Raw genomic sequence first — 13,702 nt, forward strand, 5'->3', positions numbered from 1 at the left:
CCCCACACAGCTTCCTGGAACCCGCCGCCCACGCGCGCCCCACCGACCCAGGTTCGCGTCGCCGCCTCTCGCGGACAGGGCGTCCCTCGGAGTCACTCTCGGTGCGACACACGCCTCAGCCGCGGCCTCGCGCATGCGCGGTCGGCGTCACGGATGCTCACAGATCTCCCCCAAGGCGCGCTGCGTTCGGCCGGCGGCTGGCCGGGCCTGGCGGCGCGGCCGTCCTCAGCGCCCGATTGGCTGCGTGGCGGCGCGGGCCCGGCGCTCCCGGCATCCTTCGCGCGGTGGCGGCGGCCAGGCGGCGGCGGCGGCCGGGCTGAGGAGGAGGACGGTGCGCTGCGGGTGGAGAGGTGTGAGGGCGACCGTGAGACCTGACGGGAAAGCCGGGCCGGGAGGGCCGCCGCCGCCGCCATGCAGGAAATCATCGCCAGCGTGGACCATATCAAGTTCGACTTGGAGATCGCAGTGGAGCAGCAGCTCGGGGCGCAGCCGCTGCCCTTCCCCGGCATGGACAGTGAGCGCGGGGGCCGGGGCGGGTGGGAGCCGCTCCGGTGCGGGACTCCTGAGGCGTCCCCGGGGCCCAGAGCTGCCTTTCCCCTGCCCCGGGACCCCGCTGGCCTCGCTCGGACGCAGGGGCGCCCTTCCTGAGGCCGGGGTCACTCTGGGATCCGCCTCGGGAGCGCTGGGCTGTGAGGCTGCCGCCGTGGGTCCTCGGTGAAGACGGCTTGCCCGTCTCTCGGCCTCAGGACCCTCCTACCCTGGGAAGGCCCTCGGATGTCCCCGAGGGTCATCTCCCTTTCCGTACACCGAGCCCCCTCTTCTTGTTTGGGCAAATGTGGGTTCGCGGAGGAGGCCTTGCTCCCAGGGGAGGACCACGTCTCCTCTGTAGGAGCATCCCCCCACCCCGCTCGCCAACCTCATCCAGACTGCCAAAACCCCATTCTCCTAGGAGTTCAAGTTCTGGACTTACCGTCCACTTTTTTTTTTTTTTTTCTGATCCCCAATTTTGCGCCTTTAAATCACACCCAGGCACCTGGTACCCCGGGTCTGAGCTCCCATTAACCTTCATCCTTTCGCGCGGTAGTTAGCTCCTGGCTGCCCCACCTGCCGGCACAGGTGGGACATCTTTAAAGGAGATCGGTTTTCTTTTCTCCTCCTGCTTCAGATCTGGAACTAAAGCTCGAGGGGGCGGGGAAGGGGCCGCTAGACGTCACGGAGGGTAGTACACGGACTAAGCAGGGGAGAGGACTTGCAGAAGACCACCCCCATGCTGTTGTCAGCAAAGCCTCCACCTGGTCCCAGCTGCCGTCTCGTGCACGCGTGACCTGAGTCGATTTGCTAGGCTTGGCGTGTCTGTGCCAGCAAATGCTTATTATGCCCAAGGGACACGGGTTACACATGGCTGTGTCACTGCTGCCTGCCTCTTAGAATCAGCTGATGAAAATCAGAGAGGCCCTCACGACCCCTCATGCTTTCACTTCCAGGTTCTCACCCTCGGCCTTTTTCTTGTCCCGATAGCTCTAGTTGGAAGCCACGGATCCACCTGTAAGGGGTAGCTATTTCCCTCCCACTGGACAGTCCGGGTCCAGGAGCCTGAGAGAGCTGGTGCAGCGGCCAGGGCCCGGCACACCTGTTCCCAGGAGGGCAGGGCTGTGGCGCTCGCTGTATGTCCGCAGTCCTGCTCGGTGTGTTGAAGGCCAGTGAGGACAGAGCTTTCCCGTCTCATGTTGGGAAGAGCTCAGTTCTGCCCCAAAACACGCTCGTTATCCCACCGGAAACTCACTCCCCAGCATGGCGGATTTCTGACCTGGAGAAATGAAACAGTCCTAACTCTGAAAAGTACAAAATGGCAAAAGTACTCTGAAATGGAAAATCTTTTTAAATGTTTGTTTTCATCTCGAAAGACGTAGTGAGAGGGAGCTCTTACATCTGCTGGTTTGCTCTACAAATGCTTGCAACAGCTGAGTCTGGACAGGCTGAGCCCATGTATTATTATTATTTTTATTAAGATTGATTTATCGGGGCCTGGCACAGTGGCACAGTGGTTAAGGTCCTCGCCTTGCATGCCCGGGATTCCATATGGGCGCCGGTTCTATCCCGGCAGCCCCGCTTCCCTTCCAGCTCCCTGCCTGTGGCCTGGGAAAGCAGTCGAGGACAGCCCAAAGCTTTGGGACCCTGCACCCGCGTGGGAGACCTGGAAGAGGCTCCTGGCTTCGGATCAGCATAGTATCGGCCCGTTGTGCTCACTTGGGGAGTGAATCATCGGATGGAAGATCTTCCTCTCCGTCTCTCCTCTCTGTATATCCGCCTTTCCAATAAAAAAAATAAATCTTTAAAAAAAAAAAAAAAAGATTGATTTGTCTGTGGGCCCGCATGATAGCCTAGCATCTGCGTGGGAGACCCAGAGGAAGCTCCTGGCTTCAGATCAGCTCAGCTCTGGCAGTTGCTACCGCTTGAGGAGTTAACCAGCGGACAGAAGATCTTTCTGTCTGTATGGCTGGATTTCCAATTAAAAAATCAAAGTAATACTTTTCTTGAAAGTCAAAGTAGAGGGCCCAGTGCAGTAGCCTAGTGGTTAAATCCTCACCTTATATGCACTGCTTTGTATCCTGGCTGTTATGCTTGCCTTCTAGCTCCATACTTGTAGCCTGGGAAAGCAGTCGAGGACAGCCCAAAACTTTGGGGTCCTGCACCTGCATGGGAGACCCAGAGGAGGCTCCTGGCTCCTGGCTTCTGATAGGCTCATTTCTGGCTATTGCAGCCACTAGGGGAGTGAACCAGCAGATGGAAGATCTTTCTCTCCTTCTTTGTAAAATCTGATTTTCCAATAAAAATAAATAAATCTTAAAAAAAAAAAAAAAACAGAAAAATCAAAGTAGAGAGAGAGAAAGATCTTCCATCCCTTGATTCAATCCCCAAATGGCTGAGCCAATATGAAGCCAGGCACGTCTCCCCAGCCTTCCCTGCAGGATCCCAACAACTTGGGCCATCTCTTGCTACTTTCCCAGACCACGAACAGGGAGCTAGATGAGAAGTGGAGCAGCCAGAACTGCAGCTGAATGACCCATATGGGATGCTAGTGTCACATGTGCTATGCCACAGGCCACGTAATTTTTTAACTTTTGGCGATGTTTACATAGTTGATCAGGGTGAGGAAGGTGAAGGGTTAGGGTAAAGAGGGTGAGACCATTGTTTCCACGCTTTGGTTTTCTTCCCATCTTAGGGGGAAAAGGGGAGATGAGGGGAGAAGTCACACCCAGCCTCCTAACCAGACCAGAACCCGGGAATGGGGAGTGGTCACCTGATAACCCAGGGTCCAGTGTGAAGCAAGTTTTGGGGGTTCTGCTTATGTGATTTTGGATCGTTCTGAAGTGCTGTCAATATTGCAGATCTACTGATGAGGAAATTCTCCCATTGTCTGCTGGCTGACGTGGTCGACATTAGAGTCTGTCTAGATATTTGCTGTAATTGGTTGGGATAGTTGTCCAATTTGTTCCACCCTCCTTCCTCTGCTATGGTACCAGATGTCCTTTGCAGGTCCCCTGTGGGCTGCAGCATCCTCCATGCACATCTGGGCCTGCCATCCATTGCTTCATCTTTCCCATGGACAAGGACACCCCAGGCTGCTTGACTTGAGCACTAATGGTGCTCCCACTACTGTGCTCATTGACCTGGCACCTGCTGCACAGGTGGGCCAGAGGACCCAGGCCAGGCAACCCGGGCCTCTGCTGAACTCCTGCCCCCAAGGCTTAAGGACTTGGTACCCACCACACAGGCAAGGCCATGCATGTATTTTTGTGAACTTAATTTTTTTTTTTTTTTGAAAGTCAGATATACAGAGAGGAGGAAAGACAAAGGAAGATCTTCCATCTGTTGATTCACTTCCCAAGCAGCCACTGCAGCTGGAGCTGTGTCAGTCTGAAGCCAGGAACCCAGAACCCTTCTGGTTCTCTCACACGGGTGCAGGGTCCAAGGCTTTGGGCCGTCCTCAACTGCTTTCCAAGGCCACAAGCAGGGAGCTGGATAGGAAGTGGGGCTGTCTGGATATAAACCAGCATCCAAATGGGATCCCAGCATGTGCAGGGCTAGAACCCTAGCTGTTAGGCTATTGCACTGGGCCCAAGACCATGTATTTTTAAGTGCAAGGTTTTCAGACTTTTTGAGTGACACCCTTAGGTTCTACAACCTTAGCCCTGTCCTGGCTCTCAGTTTGCCTGATTTTGAGAAGCCAAAGAATTCTAGGCAGGTTAGGGAGGGAAAGCAGTTAAATGGGCTTCAGTGAAGCCATTGTTGGGTTTGCAGCCAGCTGAGATGCCTCCTGGTAGAGAAGACTTCATGAATCCAAGGCAAATTTGGTCTGGTGGCCTTGGCCAATGGATTCCTAGACTAACCAGTGTCCCCGTGTCCATCTTTCCTCACAGTCTACCTCTGTGTTCTTGCTCCCCATGCTGTGTCTGTGGGAGCAAAGGGCGTGCTCCTTGGTAATGAGGCAAACCTGGCACAGCCAGAGCCTTCCCGCTCCGTGTTCTCACCTGGACCCTGCTCTCTGGCTGCCCAAAGGCAGCCTGCATTTCTCTGGACCCTGCCCCTCCTCCTAGGCCCCTTTTGCTAGTACATCAGTCATGCCTTCCTTCTGAGGTGCCAGGACTCTCCTGGAAGCTCTGAGCTGGGGTGATTAACTTACTTCTGTGGCCCTGTGTCCCATTTTTCCTTCCCCAACCCACTCCTAACTCTGACAGCATCTTGCATACAAGAGACTCAACACCGGTAATGACTTGTGTCACTGCACATCTCACCGGTAAGGCAAGACTAAAGCAAGCAGCTTCCTCATTGCTCCTTTGGGCTTTGCGTTTGTTGTTACTGTTTCCTGAGCCCTTCACGAACCACAAGCTGAATGGGTCCTGATATTGCCAGCTCAGCTTCGTGTAGATTTGATGCTACCTCTTTTTGCTCCTTCCCACAGAGTCGGGGGCTGCTGTCTGCGAATTCTTTCTGAAAGCTGCTTGCGGCAAAGGTAAGATTCCCTCACACCTCCTGAGCTGCCCTCACCGCTGTGTCCCCCGGTGGACTTCCCTGGGAGCATTGCTTTCTGCAGACTAGTAACATCTCCCCCTGAAGCTGTGCTTTTAGCAGACAAGGAACCTGATGAGTCCCTGGCCCAGACCTGGCTCTGTGGCTGCGTGCCAGCCTCACTTTTCCCTGAGGCCAGGAGCTCACCTGTGACATGACAGAGATCCCAGCCTTGAGGTGTTCTAGAATTTTCTTAGGGTCATGGAGTTACTCTGGTATGTTTTTGGTTCCACAGTCTTTATAGGCTCGCTGCCCTCTGGCCTCGTGGCAAAGCACCCTGCGATGATCTGTCTGAGCAGGAAAGGGGTTCTTTTGCACATGAACAGGCTGCAGTGCCAGACGTCCTTGAATTCATAAGAGGACACACCATGTATGGGTCTTGCTGTCTTTTCCCCTACAGGAAGATTTACTGGGGAGACTGAGTTTGAATGGAAGCTTGAATAGGGAGCAGAGTTAGAACACAAGGATGGCTTGAATGTGGAGTGTGGGTTCTGCATTTGCCACTAAAGCAATGTAGGTCCCCACGTGGCCCTCACACTGTGGCCTCAACCCAGTTATTGTGTTCTGAGCAGCCTGCCTCTGTCATCACAGCCATCGTTAACTCGGGGTGCCACAACTATCTGTCCGCTAGTATAGTGGCTACTCGCCACCTGTGTGGCTGTGCAGACTTACGCTGCTTAAAATCAAGTAAAATGGGAAATGCAGGTGCTAGGTCACACTGGGGACTTCTCAATACTCAGTAGCTACCCATGTCTCGTGGCTGCCATATTGAACAGCAGAGATGGGGTGCGTGTCCCTCACTACAGGAGGCTCTGTTGGCCAAAGGTGGTCTCAGAACAGCTCCCATGACTAGTAAAATGTAAAACGTTTATCAGAGTACTGCCTGAAATCACCTTCTCTTCTGCCAAGGTCGCCTCTGCCTCTTCCAGAAAGTGCTCCTTCCAGGTGGCTGGGGGTTGGGGTGCAGTAACTGCGGCTCCCCCAACTCGGGCCCCCATATCTACTCACGCTGTCCATCTCCTGGCAGGGGGCATGTGCCCATTCCGCCACATCAGTGGCGAGAAGACAGTTGTCTGCAAACACTGGCTGCGTGGGCTGTGCAAGAAAGGGGACCAGTGCGAGTTCCTGCACGAGTATGACATGACCAAGATGCCCGAGTGCTACTTCTATTCCAAGTTCGGTGAGGCACGTGGATCCCTGGGAGGCCTGGCAGGGAAGCCAGGCCCTTGAGGCATCACACAGCAGCTCAAGGCCCACTGTATTGTCCACCTGTCCCCATTTCTTCAGCTGCCAGTTGTGAACTTGGGCAATGCCCACCAGCCCAGCAGGCTCTGATATGCCTCTAGTGCTCCTGACTTTGGAGCACTTCACACACTTTGGGATGGGGATGCGAGGCTCACAAGGGTCCCAGTGAGCAAGCAGGTAGTGCTGCCAGCTGAAGACCTGGCCTCTGCTCGGCCACCTGCTCCCTGAAACCACTTCCTTCGGTGCACTCCCTCATCACGCCCCAGGCCCGAGTTGGCCAAGGGCTTTCTCCCTCTGTGATAAAGCATGATTGGGGGTGATGCTGGGAACCACGTGGGCCTTTTCTCCTGGGAGGTGCTAAGCTATGAGTGCTGTCATCACCAGTGCCTAGCACGTGCCACCAAGAGACGCATCCTCCAGCTCGCAAAGTGTTCCCACTTTGGTTCTAAAAAGGTTGAGTCGCTCAGATCCTGCACATCCTGGCTTTTGGATGTTAAGAGCCACTCTGAGTAGAATAATAGTTTTCTGTCTGGATGAATGCAGCTGTGTTTTGCGCCCCTACACTGTCCACTCCTTTGTCTGGGTAAGGGACAAGAACAATGAGGTTTGGTGAGTTTGTGCCCTGGACCAGGCTCTGCCAGTGTCATTGAAACCAGCCTGCCCCATAACAGTATTGACATGTGAGTGAAACTGGTCCAGAGATAACTGGTTTTGTTTTACGATTTGTTTCTTCTTATTTGAAAGATGGAGATCTTCCAACTGCTGGTTCACTTCCCAAATGGCCACATCAGCCAGGGCTAAGTTAGACCAAAGCCAGGACCTGAAGCAAGATGCATGATTCATCCAGATCTCCTGCATTGGAGGCAGGAGCTCAGAGACTTGGACCATTCTGCTGCTTTGCCACGCACATTAATTAGCAGGGAACTGGATGAAGGCGGCACAGTTGGATCTTGAACCAATGCCCATATGTGATGCAGACACTGCAGGTGGTGGCTTTACATGCTATGCCACTGTGACAGCCCCCACAGTCCCTAAGTCACTCTGCGTTGGGCTCAGCGCTCACCAGGCCAAGTCTAGCCTGCCTGGCTCCTCTCACCTTGGGGGCAGCTCTCCTGGTGCTGCCCAAGGTGACCTCATGTCTGGGTTTCCCTGCAGGGGAGTGCAGCAACAAGGAGTGCCCCTTCCTGCACATCGACCCTGAATCCAAGATCAAGGACTGCCCTTGGTATGACCGTGGTTTCTGCAAGCACGGTAGGTGCTAGGGTGGGCTAGGTACCCCCTCAAGGCTGCCAGCTGAGTCACATGGGACGCCACCTCCCCCAACTGTTAGCGCTTGTCTCTGAGCCCTGGCCTGAGGCTACCAAGGCTGCTTCCCGTTGGACCTCCCAGCGATGCAGTGTGTGGCTGTTCTCACCTTTTGGAGGATCCGAGTCCCAGCCCAGGGCCTCTGTGCACAAGACACAAACCCGGCATTTGAAGGCCCGCCCTGGCTGTGTGGGTGGGGCCCTGACTGGGAGAGGGGCTGTGGAAGTAACACAGGCGCTTGGCTCTGTAGGTCCCCTGTGCAGGCACCGGCACACACGGAGAGTCATCTGTGTGAATTACCTCGTGGGATTCTGCCCGGAGGGACCCTCATGTAAATTCATGCAGTGAGTAGCCAGCCCCGCCGTCACCACCCCTCGCTGCCAGCCCTGCTGCTGCCCTTGGTGTCTTTCTGGGTCCTGCTGCATATCGGTCACTGAGTTTCCACACCAGGCCAGAGGCAAGGGTGAGAGATGCGGGAGGAACCACCCCTTTGGACACTGCTCCTCCTGAGCCCAGAGGAGACTTGGTTAGAGCTGCACTTGACCTTCCTTGCATCATGGGCCATCTGGTGGTGTGATGAAGGCTGGGCCTTGTGCTCCCCACACACATATACATAGTGCTGACCTTGGCTGCTGCTGCCTGCACTCTGAGCAGCCCTTGCCCAAGGTCTCCCAGCACATCATGGGTAGAGCTAAACCCGAGACTGTCAGTTCTCCTGCCCATCCCGCGGCCCCCTTGAGGCATTGCTGAATGTAGCTCCCCCTGTGTTCCTATGCCCATGTGCCCAGGCAGGGGCTGCGTGTCCAAGCGTTGCCTGACCTTTGTCCTCTGTTCTCCTCTTGCTCTCTTGCCCTCTGGCTTCCTGGTGACCAGCCCTCGATTTGAACTGCCCATGGGAACCACCGAGCAGCCTCCACTGCCGCAGCAGACCCAGCCTCCGAGCAAGGTACCGTGCCCCAACCCTGCAGAGTGCCTTGGTGCCCACCCGCCTCAGTGTGTGGTCTGCCACAGACCTGGAGAGGAGGGGAGCCTCCCAGTTGCCACAGAAAGCTTGGGGAGCAGGGCAGCTTCCTGGCCCCCGAGAGAGGGGTATTGCTAAAGCAGACTTCTCCCATGGCCAGCCTCACCCTTGCCATCCAGTGAGCCTAGGACCTCAGACTGCGGGGCCAACAGCGGGGGTTATCAATGGGGGCAAGAAGTGCACCACTGGCACCGTGAACTCAGAAGGTGCTATGGCTGCTCACCGTGCCTACCTCAGGAGCAGACGTGGGCTATGTCTCTGGCCGGAGCCAAGCCTTTGCAAATGAGGAAACAGGCTCCTGGGACGGTGTGCAGAGGGGACACTTACCTGAGGGAAGGCCGCTGGACAGGGGCAGAGGTGGGAAGGTAGTCAGCGCCCCATTGCTGCTGTGTGAGAACCTGCACACTGGCGATGGAGGGCACCCACACAACAGGACTAGGGGATGAGCTGGTTCCGATTTGCCAGACAGATCCACCAACACGCAGTTAGTCTGTCCCTGCAAGCCTGAGAAAGAAGTGCCACAGACTGATGGGGATCTGCAGCAGTTACTCCCTGCCACACCCTCCCCCCTCCCCACAAGAACCAAGCATACCTTGGGTTTGGGTGCAGTTCTGGGTGTCCCAGGAACAGCCTCTGGGAGGCTCACCCAGCCACGTTGCCTGCTAATCCTGAAGCCTCGGGTCGTACCTGTTGGGACTCAGCCAGCTGTCAGAGCCCTGTGTGAGCCTGCTGGGTTCCAGAGGCTGAGTGGCAGGTGTAAGTGAACTTGCCCTGCACTGAGCCCCACCTGAGGCGTGGGCATGACACCACATTACAGTCTGATGCAGCTGTGACAACCTTGGGGGAGGGTTCCTAGGCCCAAGCCTGCATTTTAAAAGGCCAGAGCTGGAAACTCACCTGGCCGGAGCATGGCCTGCCTGTCCAGTGCCCTCATCCCAAGAGCCCCCACCCCCTTTCTTACATGACCCCCAGAGGAGGGCCCTGTCACAGCCAGTAGACCACAGGGCAGTGTGTCAGGCCTCAACTGTTTCTCTGTAACTTGCTCGCCGTGTAGGCCGCTAAACATCTGGCTGAACCAAGCGTTCATCCTGACCTGAAGCTAGAACCTCAGAAACAAAAGTAAGGCCTGATCATGCCCTCGCCCCACTGCCCGAGACCTCCTCTCGTCTCTCTGATGTTTTCTTTTCTCCTTTTATTTTCCGTTTTTGTGTGTCTGCATGGAGTTTTTCGGGCAGTGGCTCCTGCCATCATCACCAGCTGCTGCTTTTCTGGCCGCTCTCCCGAGTGGGCCATCATACTGGCCGCGCGGGAGCAATCCCGCCCTCTTTTTTTTTTTCTGTCCCCATCGGTAGTCTGCGTGCACGTGGTTTCCGCAGTAAAACCGTGTTGTGTAACTCTTTCCAGCAAAGTAACAATCCGCCATTACAAAGGTCGTCCTCCTTGATCCAGTTAACGAGTCAGAACTCTTCTCCCAACCAGCAGAGAGCCCCGCAGGTCATCGGGGTCATGCAGAGTCAAAACAGCAGTGCAGGAAACCGGGGACCCCGGCCGCTGGAGCAGGTCACCTGTTACAAGGTGAGTCCCGGGACTGGGGTACGGTGGGGGCGCTCTTCACCACGTTGGGGACCATGCTCTCATCCCCAAGATGTGTGGTTCATTTGAAAGACTGAAAACCTCTTTGTTTTTGCCAACCAAAAGAGTAAAGTTAGGCCACTGTAGTGGCTAGAGGCCACCTGCTTCTACCAGCATACCCAAGTCAAGGTGTTGAGGGTTTAAACGTGCTGTCCTTGTAAGCAGTTGAGGGGAATCTGGGAACAAATGAAAGCCACAGTTCAGGCAAGAGCGGTCCTTTGGCAACCTCAGAAGCATCTTCACCTCCTGCGTGGGCACACCCAAGGGAATAGGACCAAGCTTTGGACCCACATTGGGTCAGGGAACTGGGTTAGAACACTCCTCCTTCTGTCTCCCACCTCCAGTACATTAAATGGGATGTTAAAGGGAAAGAGTGAACTTAAAGAACCTACTAGAAAACTTGTTCTTATTCCTGGCTCTGGGTGGGAAGAGGGCAAATCCCTGCAAAGTCTGCAGTTCCTGTCTGGCCTGTAAGTCTGGGCCCATCTGCACATCTCCAGTGAGGGCTCCAAAGTTCCAGATCGGTTTTGTAAATCATTCGGGGCTGGCAGAAGTGGAGGGTCTTAGAGTGATACAGGCTCAGTCCTGACCATACCCAGTTCCCCCAGCTGCAGGTCCACAGGATCAGTTCCTGAGTCAGTCAGGAAACGCAGGAGAACGGGCCCCCCTGAGTGAGACCGAGATTCTGAATCTGGGATTACTAGACGTAAAATACAAACTTTAGCATGTGCTTTCTGTAAAAATGTTGCAACTATTTAAAAGCGTTGATACAAGATCATCTACCGTATACAAGGCACAAAGTGAGCACTGTCCCTCATTGACATATTTTCTAAACATTCAGTATGTTCTGATGTCACTTGTTGGACTCAGTGCTCCTCATAACTCCGAAACCACAAAGGAGAACCCAACTGGGACCCCAGGCTGTGTTTTGGAGAACTGCTGTTCACTCAAGTGCAGGTGTTCTGCGATCTTAGTTTAGATAGAGCCCCGTATGCACAGCATTCTGTAGGCTTTTTCTTCATAGTACCTGCTGGCTGTCTGCACAGCTAATCTTCCGGCGACTGTAACAACACTCCCAACTCACTTTACCAGTTCTGCTGTTGACGTTTAGTGTTTTGCTGTTAATAACAGTGCTGAATCTGGGCTCTTATCCAATGAGGCTGTCGGGGTCCAGGTCTGCAAGTGGCAGGTCTGAGTCAGAGGGCTACACTTCGAGCCTTCCTAGAAACTGCCTCCAGGAAGGAAGGGCTGGGTCGTGGGACACTCCTGAGGCTGTCAGACTGCATAGAGCCCAGCTCCGCTGAGCAGTCGGACTGTCTATGAATTCAGGGCCAGGAGGCTGGTCCTTGAACCAGGAAGAGTACAGTGAGGGAGTGAGACAGCCTCCGTGGCACTGTGAGGTACAGCAGTGGAGGAGCTGTCGTCAGTGCCCCACTGCACATAGCTATCACCTCACCACCTCCCCCCACAGAAACTGCCAGTCCGTGAATGTACCCAGGAGCCTGGGTCCTCGGGATCGGCCGCGCTGTGAGCAGGGTCTGTATAGTCCCTCCCCCTGGTCATCACATTGGCTCAAGGCACCTAGGCCACTCATTCATAGCCATGCCTACAGTGTGGAAAGCAATGGAGAATGCCAGACAAGGGGAATGGAAGAGCCCAGTGTGCTGGGTAACAAGGCGCCCGCTCTGCAGCCAGAGCAGGAAGAGTAAAAGGATGTAGGAAGCTGGTGGTGTCCATGGAATTCCCAAATGAAGAGAAGCTAGAGAAGGGCCAGAATAAGCAGGCAGGCTTAAATCAGGGCTGGTGCCACATCTGTTAAACCAGAAATTCCCCCAGAGTCGCTTAGACATATGTGCGAGAACCTGGAGGTAAGAATGCAGGTATAGTCACTTCTGCTCACAGCAACAGCACCCCATGTTGGGGAGGGCATCTGCTGGCTTCCTCCACTTGGTACCTCTCCTGTCTCCTGCCAGAGAGCCCCAGAGGTAAGTGACTGGCCTGCCATGCCAACTCTTCATGTCCAGCGTTCAGCGTAGGTGAGGCTGGGTGCTGTCCTCTTGGGTAGCCTTGTTCTCCTCATCTGCTCAGATGCAGCTGCAGTTTCTGTGCCACTGGACTGTGCTTACCTGCCTGTCCCTTGTACTGAAAAGCCAAGATCTTTGGAGCCCTGTCCCCAGTTGTGTTTGGTGGGTGCTGTCTTAGCTGAAAAGTACATTCAAAGTTGATATGTTGTTTTGTCTCCTTCCCCTCCTGCTGTTCCCAGTGTGGTGAAAAAGGACACTACGCCAACAGATGCACCAAAGGGCACTTGGCCTTTCTCAGTGGACAGTGACAGCAGCTGGACCCAGCTCAGAGCAGCCCAAGGGGCCCCATGGTTGGGAGCATGCATTCCACTGTTGGTGCAGTGGCGGTGTGACCCTGGCTAGAGCTGGCAGGCAGGCATTGCGGATCATCGTGCCGAGAGGCCACGCTGTTCATTCCCTATCATTTTGCTGTAATTAATTTTTTTTAAAGGGACACGTGCTTCAGTTGGGTCCCCTAAAGTCGCCATCATGTTTGTCTAGACCTCCTTTCTGGGGTTCCCTGACACCTGCAGAGTTGCCAAGGCTTGAGTACCACAGCGTTACAGGCAAGGTGGCCTTTCCCTCAGTGCCTCCTGAAACACCAGTTCCTGGTGACTTTGGGGACTGATGGGTAGCCAGGCCACACCTGCTTCCCTGGTGTCCTGCTGAACCCTGAAGCTGTGCCTATCAACGTGATTTAGATGAGGGAGTCCTCCACCGCAGGCCCAGTGCCCTCGCGGCCTCAGCCTGGCCCTGCTACAACATGCAAGTGCTCAAGGAACATGGGCTCTCAAGTGAGGCGCTAAAGGGCTGTTTCTGGTGGGGCACCTTTAGCTGGAGCTGTGGACTGCTCTTCACATAGCTGACCTAGCCCATCTGCACCTACCTCCTGCCCATCCAGTGGCTGCTGCCGCCCAGACACCTGCGGCACGCAGAGGAGACGCCCTGTCCCCAAGCCTGAAATGTGAAACCATCACCAGTAGCCTGCTGGGCAAGTGGGCCTATCCGAGTTCAATTACAGGAACAATTTTTATGATGTTGATTAAAGCTTGTTTTTTAAACTGTCTCATTACTTCAGGGGTACCATGCCAAGAAGTCTTAACGCCAGCTTTGCTAGCTGGCTGCTACACGCTCTGGTGGCAGCATTTTCTTGTCCCTGTCAACAAGTATGAATTTCGTAAAGGGAATTGATGCTGCCAGGAAAGGCCTTTGTCCTGGTCAGAGCTTAGACTCTGGAGCACAGAACCTGCTTTATTCCACCATGGCCAGGAGCAGACGTATAGATGTTTTTTGAAACCAGAGTGCCCTAATGACCTTGAACTCCAACATGGTATGAGTGGCTTGCTGAGGCTTCATGAGTCAAGCA

At 54.8% G+C, this 13,702-nt stretch overlaps 1 protein-coding gene across 8 annotated transcripts; it reads left to right on the top strand.

Annotated features, from left to right (window-relative positions):
* The first annotated feature begins 261 nt into the window (after nt 1–261).
* On the top strand, nt 262–13,278 carry CPSF4 (cleavage and polyadenylation specific factor 4). 8 transcript variants are annotated; one of them, XM_040980370.1, is made up of 8 exons: nt 315–514; nt 4,964–5,014; nt 6,098–6,250; nt 7,471–7,566; nt 7,871–7,964; nt 8,494–8,566; nt 10,046–10,216; nt 12,537–13,278. In XM_040980370.1, exons 1-8 carry the CDS (start codon nt 412–414, stop codon nt 12,603–12,605), a joined length of 810 nt encoding a protein of 269 aa, XP_040836304.1. In that variant the 5' UTR covers nt 315–411; the 3' UTR covers nt 12,606–13,278. The 8 variants fall into 8 exon arrangements, with proteins under 8 accessions (XP_040836305.1, XP_040836307.1, XP_040836310.1 ...); XM_040980374.1 differs by having other exon boundaries at nt 10,121–10,216; XM_040980375.1 differs by having other exon boundaries at nt 10,124–10,216.
* Nucleotides 13,279–13,702: the final 424 nt, after the last annotated feature.

The sequence above is a fragment of the Ochotona curzoniae genome, unplaced genomic scaffold, assembly GCF_017591425.1.
Source record: "Ochotona curzoniae isolate NIBS_2020 unplaced genomic scaffold, NIBS_Ocur_1.0 contig_3437, whole genome shotgun sequence".
Taxonomy (NCBI): Eukaryota; Metazoa; Chordata; class Mammalia; order Lagomorpha; family Ochotonidae; genus Ochotona; species Ochotona curzoniae.

Bases quoted from the DNA above. Each gene is read 5' to 3' on its own strand.
- CPSF4 (XM_040980369.1), top strand. From the start codon at position 412: ATGCAGGAAATCATCGCCAGCGTGGACCATATCAAGTTCGACTTGGAG. The intron at 515-4,963 runs GTGAGCGCGGGG...TCCTTCCCACAG, and splicing joins GCCCTTCCCCGGCATGGACA to AGTCGGGGGCTGCTGTCTGC. The intron at 7,567-7,870 runs GTAGGTGCTAGG...TTGGCTCTGTAG, and splicing joins CCGTGGTTTCTGCAAGCACG to GTCCCCTGTGCAGGCACCGG.